A 13,170-nucleotide genomic window follows, 5' to 3' on the forward strand; every position below is an offset into this window, starting at 1 on the left:
CCCCTATCTGACATTTCAGAAAGAAAAAGATTGCTCAGCAAAATATTTTCCAAATTTCTAACCCTGATTATTTTTCCACTCAACACTTTGCACAGAGAGGTAGGTACAGATGGCAGTTTGCTTGATCTGTGTAATACTCAGTCTCGGTCCTCACCCCTTCCCTGGAGCCCACTCTCCATTCCTGTATAAACAAAGTGGTTTCAATAGGGTCTTAGGAAATGTCTCCAGTTTTTACCATTTGCAAGCCCAACTCTTAATATATGGAATCTATTAGACCAGGTTTTTAACTCAATAAACGTTTACTTTGTGTACATCACTGTTTTGAGCTAAAGGAGAATTAGAAACTGAGGGTAATAGCTCTGTCCCTAGCACAGTAAGGACAACATAATTTAGACCCTTTTATTTAAAATGGAAGACTAACCATAAATATGTGGAAGAACAGTGTATTAGGAGGGAAGTGTCATGATATCTATAATTTTTTAATGGGCTCAGGAAAAGAAAAAAATAGAGAAAGATGAAATATATATGATAAAGTCTTATTTGTTGAATCTGGAAGGTGAATATTTAGGTATATATATTTTCTATGAGTTTGAAAATTTATATAATAAAAAGTAAACAAAGATACATTTTTAGTTATAAAGAACATTTATAAAATTATACAAAAATAATTTCAATGTTATATGTGGTTCATTCTCTATTACCTAAGGGCTTAGGTTATTATTAGAGTTGGTAAGTAAGAATTACAAGAGGGGTGAACCTGGGGGCCCCCAGAGGTTAGGTAGGCAGGTAATGTGAGCAAGTGAAGCTGGCTGGGTGCAAGACACAGGAAGTGGTGGGTGGGGGTTGAGATAGCAGAAGATTTGTAAAAATCCTTAATGTGCATTCAGAATAAAAGCAGTTCTGAAGTCTGGAAGTTTGTGGTCACCTGAAAATGACAAAATTTACCATCTCTCAATTAATCCAGGTTTCTGTTCTCTTTCCTCCTTTTATCAGAAGATACAGGGGTGGTTCATTCATCAAAACGAGGGAGATGGGTTCTTGACACTTGAGAGATGGGAGTACTTTGTAGTCACTGCTTCTAGAACTTGCTCAGTTGCCATGACTTTGTAACTTCAAGTGTAGAAAAAGTGGCCCATCGTTTTTCTTCTGTATTGTTCCTTCTATGATCTGGAGCAGGATTTGTAGCAGATTTTCAGATTCCTCTGAGTTAAAGAAGCATATTCCTACAATAGACCCATAAATGTGGGCTTTGTTTTTAGGTGATTTAGAGGGCACAATAGTGATTTATAATGGTGATTTAAAGGGTCATTTTTTTTAACTTTGAAATTGACTGGGCAGCTTGACTTGAATTACCTTAGTGTGCCTTCTAGGCTTGGCAGCTCTCTTGAAATCCAGCATCCCCCATTTTTTATTAAGAGTAAGAGTAAGGGTTTTGTGTTATTTCATTTATAGAACATTTTTCAAATGACAAAGTTTTAGAAATGGTGAACAGGTTAGTGTTTGCTAGGGTTTAAGGATGCTCCCCTAGCAAGGATAAGAGAGAGGTGCATGTGGTTGTAAGAAGCAACACAGGAAATCCTTGTGTAATGGGATGGCTCAGGATCTGATGCTGGTGGTGGACACGTGACCCTGCCATGTGAAAAAATGTAATAGAATTAAATACAGTGGTGCGCACATGGGCACACACACACACATGTGTAAGTACCAGGTTGGTGCAAAACTAATGTCCGACTTTTTTAAAAGAAAGTTTTAAATAGTATTTATTAAATTCGTGCCTCTTCTTATAATTGTTTGATGTCACAGTGACTAATTTATACCTTATTTTTTCAGATTATCAAAGTATTGTTCATAATCATCTGCAATATTTGCATCCATGTTCATCCCATCTAAAGACCACATTAGAAATGTTTTACTCTATGAGTTTCATAAGGGTGCCATCCAAGTACAGCAGCAAAGTCTATCAGAGTACACCTTCAGGCACCATTTTTAGGTAGGCTTGTTACAAGTGCTGAGAAGTGGATCCTTTACCATAATGCTAAATGCTGCCGTTCGTGTATCAGTCGAGGAGGAAGAAGAGTTCAACGACCAAGAGGAGGACTTCATCTAAAGAAGATCATGTTGAGTGTATGGTGGGAGATGGAAGGAATTGTCCATTACAAACTGTTAGACAACAATCAAACAATTACTGCTAATCTTTACTGTGAACAACTTTGTCGTCTGAAAGCAGCTTTGAACCAAAAGCGACCCTCCTTTGTCAACAGAAAGGTTGTCATCTTCCATCACGATAATGCTCGTCCTCACACAGCTCGACTCACCAAAAATTTCATGAAAGAGCTTGGTTGGGAAATATTTCTTCATCCTCCATATTCTCCTGACCTTGCTCCTTCTGATTATCACATGTTTTGGGGACTACAGAACCATTCTGATGGTCTTAGATTGACATCGAGAGAAGAAGTTGAAAATGAGTTGGATTCATATTTTGCTTCAAAACCTAAAGAATTTTACAAGCGTGGCATTTATAAGCTAGTTGACAGATGGAGTGAGGTTCTAGAAAGTGAAGGAGGTTATGTTAATAAATAAATATTTTCATAATCATGGGCTTTTTCATTTTAAAAATAGACCTCGAAATCGGACATTATTTTTGCACCAACCTTATACAATAAAATGGGGACATCTGAATAAGATCAGTGGCTTGTATTAATGTCAATGTCCTGGTTGTGATATTGTATTGTAGTTTTGCAAGATGTTACAAAGGGAAACTGGGTAAAGAGATACACAAGATCCTGTACACAGGATCTCAACAAAAATTTCAATTGAAAATATAAATCCCCATTTCTGCAAATTCCAACCTCACCAAAAGCTGCTGTGTGGAGACAGGTCCACTAGAATAACTGGGCTCTTTGTGTTAGGATCAGCAGTGGAACAGCAGAGGGACCTAGAGCTGGCAGGGAGTGGTGGGAAGCGAGGCGGGGCCTCAGATTCAGCCCTGCATTCTGCTCTGTCATGCAGATGAAGATCTGAGAGCAGTGACTGACACTCCAAGGATTCTCTGGGCCTGCCCCCTGGATGGCTCATTTTACAGCCCGTCTGGGGGCCAAAGAGCACTGGCTTAGGCTGCAGCACCGCAGAACCAGTGAAGGCTTGACATGGCTGGTTGGGGGCAGGAATGGGGAAGGGTTCCCAAGATGACTCTTGGTGTGGGCAGATCCCCCCTGATCATGCCCACAGTGGCCCCGGTATGACGTAGAGCGTGGTCTAGCAAAGTGCTTCTCAGAGTGTGGTGGAGGAACCCCTGAGGTCCCCAGGGCCCTGCTAGTGATTCTCTCAGGTCAAAACCATTTTCACAGTAATACTGAGACATTTTGCTAATTACACCCATTCTCTTACAAGTGTACAATAGAGTTTTCCAGAGGTTACATGGCGTAAAAAAGCAACATATTAAATGCAGAAGCGGATATGAGACTCCAGCTGTTTTCTATTAAGCCAGACATCAAAAAGACTTAGAAACATGTAAAAAGTGCCACTCTTCTCACTTTTTTGTTTTGGAAAATATAATTATTTTCTTTAAAATATGTTATTTGTTAACATTTAATTGAATTGTCATTTTAAAAAGATTTAATCACTAAGAATTTTCTCAGTTTAAATTTTAATATGTGGACATTGATATAAACTACATAAATCAAAGCTCTTTGAGGTCCTCAATAATTTTTGAGGAGGTAAAGGGTTGTAACACTAAAAAGTCTGTGAGACTTTGGCATAGCAGAATGGACGTGGCCAAAAATTCATGGGCTTAGGACTTCTCTGCGTGACCAAAGGGAAGTCATTTAGCATCTTTAATTGATTTCTTCTTCTGTAAATGCTAATGATTATCCTGTTCTATATACCTTAAAGAAAAGTAAGCTAATTCTACATGAAAACTTTGAAAATATAATGTCCTATCCAAATGTAAAGGAATTTAATAGTTATATGACTAAACTTTTGTTGGAAGAAAATGTGAAGAATGAGCTTTATGGTGTGTCAGCTGATACTCTGTTCACTTTCGAAATTTTTTTGTTTTTACATCTCCTCCTAGCAGTTTTCTTATACATTTTATTTCTTTTTCTCAGTTTCTCAGTCAACCATTTTAATTCTTAAAAAGAATTAAGTATATACATCTTCCAAAGTTTTCGGTCAAGAAGGGATTTATATTCCTGATTCTTGGAGAAACCACTTACTTGCAGTGTGACTTCAGGGAAGCTACTTAACCTCTGTGTCTAGGACTCCTCATCTGTAAAACGTCGCTGATAATGCTTACTTTATGTGGTGATTATGAGTATATAATAATGCACTTTGCCAGTGCGTGGCACACAATAGATGCTCCGTAAATGATGGCTGCTATGATTGTCATTAGCATATAACAAAAGATGCTAGATTAAATTTAGGTCTCTTATCTAGTCTTTAGTAAACTTATTATTAAACTACTTTATTCATAAATTTATTAACAGTAATTTCCATTTCGTTTCATTCTTTCTTTCTGCTTTGAAGGGCTACTGAGTGGTCAGACTTCCCCAACAAATACCAAATTGGAGAAACTGGATTCTCAGCAGGTGTTGCAGCTCTGCCTCCGATATCAGGATCACCTGCATCAGTGTGCAGAGGCCGTTGCTTTTGATCAGAATGCCTTGGTTAAACGAATCAAAGAGGTAAGTATTGTGGGGGAATAACATTGCTGATCTATTTCTGTGATTCCCTGTGACTCCTGAGTGCTCTTGTACTGGGCAGGTGAGCGTTATGGGAAGTAGTCATTTTCTACCTAAGTTTTGACATTTGTCTTCATTGCTTTGGGGGATTCTTTCCTAACAGTAAAATATAAAGATAAAAAGGAGCGGTCCATGGAGCTAGACAAATCTGAAGTTTGAATCCTGCTTCACTACTTAGTGCTTGGGCAAGTTACTTCTCTTGGTCTCAGTTGCCTCATCTGAAAAATTGAGCTAAATGATAATAATCTATCCCAAGGGTTGAGTGAAGATTAAATAGTTCAGTTAAGTGTTAGCTCTTTTTTTTAAATTTAAATTTTACTTTTCAATAACAGTTTATATTCAATATTATTTTGTTATCAGTTTTAGGTATACAGCATAGTGGTTAGCCAAAAATATACTTCGTTCCCCCTGATATTTCCAGCCCCCACCTAGCACTGTACATAGTCTTGACAATATTATTGACTATATTCCCTGTGCTGTACTTTACAATTACCAATCTGTACTTCTGTATCTCTTCACCCTTTTCACCTAGCCCCCCCCCCGACAATCATCAGTCTATCCTCTGTATCTATGAATCTGTTTCTATTTTCTTTGTTCATTTTATTTTCTTCTTTAGATTCTACAGATAAATGAAATCATATGGTACTTGTCTTTCTCTGACTGACCTATTTCAAGTAAGTGTTAGCTCTTATTAGTATGTGTAAAGTCTTGCCATACTAATTTGCTAACATTATATCTTCAGAACAACTTTAGCTGGTTCCTTTTTGTAATTTGTATTGTCAAATAGGGTATCAGTTCTTTGAGAGCAGGAGTCTTGACATCTCCCTGAAAATTATATTTTTTCACTGTGTTAACACATGACAACCCAGTGATTCTTATTGGTTAGATGTTAACAATTGCGCCTATTTAACTCACAAGGTTTTGTAAGGAAAGAAACAAGATAATTTATGCAAAAGTACTTAGTAAACTAAAGAATGTGGTAGGATGTTGAGTATTTATTAATAACAGTAAGTAGGTACTTCTTTTAAGCACTGAAATTTATCATTGACTGGGCCACTGCATGGCACAGCGCTGGGAGCACCAAGGTATAAGTAAGTACATTTTCCAAAGTTTTTACTCAAGAAGGGATTTATATCCCTGGTAGTGTCATATAAAGAAAGGGTCAGGAGCTCTATCTTAGAGAAACCACTTATGTGAATCGCACCTGTTGCAGTTATTTTAACAAAGTAGTTCTGGTCATTGACTCAGGCCAGAGAAGAAGATGGACATGAGGCAACACACATTAGTAATGGACATAAATACATCCTTGAAATTGCAAAGTAGTCATCAGTATATCGATAGATTTAAATTTGCCACCACCTCCAGCAAATTAGCACATATCTTTTGTAAAACGTTGTATGCGTTATGCTTCTCTCGTGGATATCTTTTATTTGGAGGACTGTTAAATATGCTATTTCATATTGTTTGGGATTGCTGTGGCCTTTCAAATGGTCTAAACTATTTTACTACATTATGATCTACATGGCTTCAAGTCCCAAACATGACTGCATTGGAATCACTTGGATTTTTGTTTGTGTTGTTACTGAGTCCTCCTGTCCCAGCACTAGTCTAGGTTGTGTTTTGTGAATCATTATCTTAGTAAGCTTACGAAATGATTTTAATGCTATTCTTCATTACCTGGGGTTTGGAATCCACTGATCTACAGTACTATTTTCCAATATAAGTTTTATAAAGCTAGTCCATGTAAGGAAGATTGAACTTTTTGCATAATCCATCATCACGCGGAAAGTCACAATGCATATAAACTTATTTTATAAAAAGTTCTTAGGAATCTTACCATAAAGAAAACCTGCACTTTACCAACTCTTTGACCTCAGAACTCTTATATTGGGTAACATCTATTAACATCTTATAGGTATAGCATTTTTTAAGACATTTCTTTGGAAAATGCTCTTGTAGGCATAAGAAAGGCTCTACCATTTTTTACTATTTTCTAGAAATTAACCATGACATTAACTTTTAGAGAGACCATTTTAGAAAAAATCAACTATTTAATGCTTCTTGTCTTCTTTTTAAAAGGCGCTCTACTCCATGGCCATCGTTTTGTGGTTTAGGAAAGTATAGTACAGAAAGATTGACTAGCTCATTTTTAAAGAGCTGGATTAAAGTATTTTAGGGGGTAGTACAAGACAGAGCTTCTCATTATACATTTTTAAGACTCAGAGCAGTGTTTCTTGGCCCTGAATATGTGTCAGAATCACCTGGGAATTTTTCCTCCAGCATATATGATGGAAAATTTTACACACACACTGAAGTAGACAAACACTGTGACCCTCCCTGTGCTCAGTGCCCACCGACTCCAGGCATCAGCATGTCCGAACTCCTATTTCTTCCACACCCCCGCTCACTCACTATCACTTCCTCGGCTGGTCTATTTTGCAGTAAATCTCAAGCAAGCGTATAATTTCATTCAAAAGTATATAACTATATATCTTTAAAAGTGAAGGACTCTTTAAGAAAAAAACTTTTAAATCTGAATCAATTTTAGACTTAGATAAAAACCACAAAAATAATTCAGAGTTTCAGTATACCCCTTACACAGCTTCCTCTAAAGTGAGCATCTTACAGAATCATACATACAATGATCAAAACCAGGAAGTTAACACTGGTACAATACTATTAACTAAACAAAGACCTTATTTGAATTTCCACCAGTGAAGAACTCCTTTTCAAAAACACAGCCACAATGCTGTTATTATATCTAAAATATTTAACAATAATATCTTAATTCATTCAGTACAACTGAGCTGCATTTAAGAAAATACCAATGTATGGGTGTCACTCTAAACCAGTTAGGTTGAAATCCTTGAAGGGCGGTGGGTGGGGAAGGGAGGAAGCTAAGTGTTGGTATTTATGAAAGTGCTCTAGAATCTATAACCAACGGTGAGAACCAGTGTTCTGGAGCATTCATTTAAAACATTAAGCTGAGTTAAAAATTCCATTTGCGGAACTTCAGGATTTACCTTGAGTTGTCAGTAGTTAACTCAGGATTATTGGAAGACCCTGACCAGTACTCACAGGACTGAGTAGTACCTCCCTACTTGTCCTAGTGCAGAAGAGGTGAGCTCTGTTTCTGGGTTTTCATTGGTGACTTGTTGTCTCTGTTGGAAAGTGCTAGCAAACTCCTGAATCACACATCCATCTGTGCTCCATTCAAACCTAAGGGTTGAAATTAGTCATTTCCAAATGAATAAAGCTGAGGATGTAGTTCTAATCAAACACCAACTCTCTAATATTATTCCAGATGTTTCCTGGAAATTTGGTTGCCAGAGTGAGGAAGTAACATAATGCTATATGTATTGAAAAGTGAGGGAACTTAATAACCATGGAGAATATGTATTAGTGGAAGTGTAGAACCTGGATCACCCAGAGGCCTATAAAGTGACGGTGCTTGTGATCACTTAAGTTTGGGTCAGAGGCAAACATGACTGTAACTGTGTCTGATTCAAGTAAAACAAAAATCAAGGAGTTAGCTAAGCTTTCCTGTTGCTAAATTTGGATGCTGCTCTTGAAAGACAAGTTTGTTTTATTAATGTGTGTATGAGACAGAAGTAGAAGTTAGAGGTGGTCTTCCTTCATAATCAGGGAGTCCTGGAATAAACATTGACCACTAGTTTTCTTAATAGCTGCAGGATTATGACCCCTGGGTCAACCAGCTTGCACTGCTGAGCAACTATTGCAGACCTACTGAGTGCGAGGTCCTTTAGAGGTTACAAAGAAGTGTGACTAAGTCCCTGTTTGCTGAGAGCTGTCCAGGTGAAGGGACAAAGATACACAGAACAGTAATATGAAAGATAAGGCACTATCAATGGAGAATGCTCAATTATTATTTATAATTGAGGTTCTCTAAGAGTTAAAGATCAGGCTTTTCTGGAGCAGGCGAGGGTTAAGCTAGGTCTTAAAGGAAAACCAGGATGTGGAAAATGAATGGAGAGAAAGAGGAGATCATTGCTGGCCCGGGGAAGAGCTTGGCAATCCTAGAAAAAAAAATAACTTGGGGCTTTGGGGGACAGTAAAGAAATTAAACTTGGTCAAAGCAATCTTCTCTACATTAAGAACCACAGAATGTTGGAGTCAGAAGGGCCTTGGAGACCTTCTGGTCAGTGCTGTCATTATTTAGATACTGAAATTGAAGTCTGTTAGAGAAAGTGAGCAATTTGTTCAGGGTCACAGAGTGAGAGAATGGTCAAAATTATGGAACTAAAAGTGAATGAAAATAAAAGGAGGGTTTGTTTTTATTTATTTTTATTTTCTGAAGGTGGTATACTTGAATATGTTTATAGATTAAGGGGGAAGAGACAGAAGAGATCAAAGATGAAGAAAGAAAGGGGATTCATAGAGCAAGATTCCTGGGGGGACCAGAGAAGATAGGATTTAGAGCCATGGGGTTAATTATATTGAGAGAAAAGGAAAGCTTTCGTTAAGTTTATGAAAAGAGGGTGCCTGGCACAGGTCACTCACTCCCGAGGAGCCTGTGTATTCTGTCTGAAGAATAGGGGAGGTCATTTGTTGGGAGTGACCCCTGGGGAGTAATACCATTGTGAGCACTGGGGGTCCCTGAGGGCTCAGCTGAGCGGGATGGCCTCTGCCTTGCATTTGTGGGTGATTTAGCCTAGTGGTTCTGAGTGCAAACTCCAGAGCCTCCTTGCCTGGGTTCAAGTCCTGGCACAGCCTCTACCTAACTGTGTGACCTTGGCCAAGTTACTTCATTCTCTAAGTTTCAGTTACCTTTCCTGTCAAATGGAGATAAGAGTTGTATCCACCTCAGTAAGGTCCCTGAGGAATGTGAGATTGGATGACAGCAAATGATTAGTCCTTGGTTTCTAGGCTGTGGATATATCACTTATCATTTTGGTGATTTCTGTGATCTCTCATCATTTCTACTTAAGGATTTGAGTTGACAGGCAGACACTTTAAGTTTTAGGTCACATCTGTCATTGAAATTTGGGTTAAATGAAAGGTAGAAAAAACATGTGTCCTCCTAATGTGGGTGCTTTTCTCCAGGGGCAAGGAAGGTGGAGGGAAGAAGGCTGGTGGCAGATGCACAGCCCCAGGAAGACATAGTTGAGACATTTGGAGCAGTTCTTGTCACTGGCCTAGATCACATTTCTGCCTTACTCTAGTTGCTGTCAACGTGTAAATAAATTAGAATACCTTTTAACTAAGATACAGCCACTAGGTTTATTTTGTTACTGTTATTTGCTTACTTAAAGGCCTTTGAAATTAAATTCATGATGTGATTCCAGGAGTCTCGGTGTTTTTCATTCTTAGGTGTATTGATAAGCAGGCTATTAAGTATATATATATTCCTCACCCAAGGATATGTTCACTGGGTTGAGAGAGAGAGAGAAGCATTGATGTGAGAGGGAAACATTGATCAGTTGCCTCCCATACACACCCTGAAGGGGAACTGAACCTGCAACTTAGGTATGTGCCCTGACCAGGAATCGAATTCACAAGCTTTTTGGTGTATAGGAGGATGCTCCAAGCCACTGAGCCCCCAGCCAGGGCATAAGCAGGCTATTTTAGCATAAACTTATGTGAAACATTGAAGGGGAGGTTCACATGAACACGTGAAAAAGAACTGCAATCCTTAGAAAGCCATATGATTACACAGGATTATAAGGAGACCCTAAAGTTTCTCTAATTTAGTTCTTTCATTGCACAAATAAAGAAACCAAGGTCCTTGGAGTTTATCTGGGACTTGCGCAGTCAAGGTTTTTCTTTTAGTTAATGATTATATTAGATGAGTCTTCCCAATTCCAGTCCTCTTTTCTGCTTTACCATACTACTTATGTCCACTTCTTTGGACTCTTTCATCTCATTTTTAGTTATTCCTTTTCATGCAGTAGGCATGCAACTGGTGTTTGAACATGCGAGCTACCATTCAGCGGTCTGCATGCAGAGCGAGGCAGGGATTCTGTCTGTCAGTAGTACTGTAATATTTAAGACCTAGCTGGAACCATTTTCCAAGTATTTGACCTGACTTCCTGTACCATGTTTCCTCCCATGAGACTACGGGGAGAGATTGGTCAAGGTTAAATCCATTGCTCACAGTGTTGCACAGAGAATCAGTGTCTGAACTGGCATTAGCATTCATTCGGCTCTTCTTCAGTTCAAAGCCTGGTTCTCATGAACCATTGGCCAGGTGAGGCTCTTCCCCTTTGCCTACCACCTTGAACTGTGAATCTCCTTTAAATGATCACATTGTTAGATTCCTGTTGCTGCTTTTAAACATATCCTGGCATTGGTTGCTGTTTGCTTGACCTCAGATTATAAAATGAAGTGGGAGTGTTTATTTAAAACTACAAATTTTCACAAGAACACTGAGATGTTGGGCTTCTTTTTACTGAAATAATGAAGGCAAGGCATTTCAAGAAAGTTTGTGTTCCCTTTCTGTCTTACAAGTAACCCTGGTATACATTTCAGGCTGACAGTTTACAATATAATTATATTGTCCCCCCTTCTTGTCCTTTGGGCAACCTTTCTTTTCAGTAAGAAATACAACTGGTCCCTTGGGTGGCAGGAAACAGAGATGGGGGATTGGGCTCCTTCTGGTTTGCCTGGCTGTAAGGTCTGCCGTACACTACTTCCTTCATCCTGGCCCCACGCTTCCTTCACACCAGCACTGCTCTGCCAAAAGGCAGAGAGCCTGGAAGAGGGCCCAATCAAGTTTATTACCTGCCTTCTGGACATGTAGGCTTGTGTTTTTTGGCGAGGCATGAGCAAAGCCCGGTTATTTCACTGCTCCGAGATTTAACTCCATTCTGATTCTGGGTACTGACATATGAGTATGTGCGAACAGCAGCCTCGTTCCCCCGACCCCGGTTTGTCTGCCCTAGACATGCCCCTAGACAATGGGTGCTGCCAGCTTTCCTAGTACTGGCCACATGTGCCAGGTACTAGAGGCCCTGTTCCTCCCCCACCCACCCTCCAGCTCATTTCCAGTCCGCCACAGTGGGCAACGTAAGAAGCTCCATGCAGCCGCCTCTCTTGTGAAGAATGGCAGGGTAGCTGGTATCCGTAAGCCAGCTAGTAAGCAGTTTCAAGGATATGTGGGTTATAGGGCCAGAAGTAGGTCTGGGAAAAAATATTCCCTGTCCTATATCTCTTTCAGTGAAGAAAAACAAGGAACTTTAGCAAATTTGAGCATTGCTATAATCCTGAGAACAATGTCTGGCACATAATAACATTTAGTAAATATTGGTTAAATGAACAGTTTCATATATTCTTCAGTTACTTCAATATAAGCTTTCTTATTCTATTAGAGAAAATAAACATTATGAGAGTTGTATTAGGTGGGATGGGCTAGACTGCATCTGGAAGTAGACTCAAAGATATGTAATGGCTCAAATACAACAGAAGTTTATTTCTTCATGTTCAAGATAGATGTTTCTGGTTAGTAGGTGACTCTCCTCCATTAAGTTCAGGGATTCAGGCTCCTCCCATTGGTGGTTCTGGCATACCCAAGGACCACGCTGCTGATAGCATCAGTTGTCGGAAGGGGAAAGAGAGTGGAATAGCAAAGATGGAGGTTCTTAGGGGCCAAACCTGTAAGTGTTGTACAACACTTTGGCTAGCACTCAGTCACATGGCTAACTACAAAGGAGGCTGGGAAATGTCATCTGTATGTGTGCCCAGGGTCATATAAAACTGGAGCTACATTTTAAGCATCTATGTTATCCTTGGACTTATAATTCCTAAAATGCGTGTGTAGCCCATCTTTGAGATTGAGAATAGCTGGTGCAAGGTCCCATGATAAATTTCACTTGTTTAAAGTCCTCTCATCAAGTGATATTAAGAAAACCCTTAAGCTTTTAACATTAAGTGAAAAAGCCAGAACACAGCATTATAACTTTTGACTCACTGAGATAATAGGCCTTTCAGAACTTGGTGTGCACACGCCTTTATGCGTCTGCCTCATTCACGAACCCACTCAACTGTGTGCCAGGCTCTGTTCTAGGTGCTGAGGGTTGTCACTGAGCAAAACAGAATCCTTTCCTCATACACCTTCCATTCCACTGGCGAACCAGGTGATAAGGCAAAAAGTAAAATATGTAGCATCTAAGAATAAAGTGCTAAGAATAAAAAATATAAAGCAAGAAAGGGGATTTGAAATGTCAGTAGGGTGGGGGGTGAGGGGAAGGTCTTTACTAAAAAGGAACTTTGAATACAAAGACCTCCTGACTAGTATTAGTTCAGAGCAAGCCTGGAGACTCTTCCTCAAAACTCTATCTATACCTAAAATTTATCCAATTTTTGGATCAATGACAATCATATTACCCAAGTGTCTATGCATTGTTAATAATCTAGTCATTGTTATACTTCCCTGGATATTTTGGACTGGAGGCTTATTTGCTATCTCTGTTGT

At 39.1% G+C, this 13,170-nt stretch overlaps 1 protein-coding gene across 1 annotated transcript in view; it reads left to right on the forward strand.

Moving 5' to 3' along the window:
• BORCS5 (BLOC-1 related complex subunit 5) overlaps window positions 1-13,170 on the forward strand; it is a 73,368-nt gene that overhangs the window by 46,713 nt on the left and 13,485 nt on the right. Inside the window, exon 3 of the mRNA XM_090275453.1 lies at window positions 4,525-4,682. Within this exon, the coding sequence (XP_090131579.1) occupies window positions 4,525-4,682 (158 nt within the window). The remainder of the gene's footprint in view (window positions 1-4,524; window positions 4,683-13,170) is intronic.

The sequence above is a fragment of the Furipterus horrens genome, unplaced genomic scaffold (assembly GCF_987537825.1).
Source record: "Furipterus horrens unplaced genomic scaffold, mFurHor1.1.pri manual_scaffold_4, whole genome shotgun sequence".
NCBI lineage: Eukaryota > Metazoa > Chordata > Mammalia > Chiroptera > Furipteridae > Furipterus > Furipterus horrens.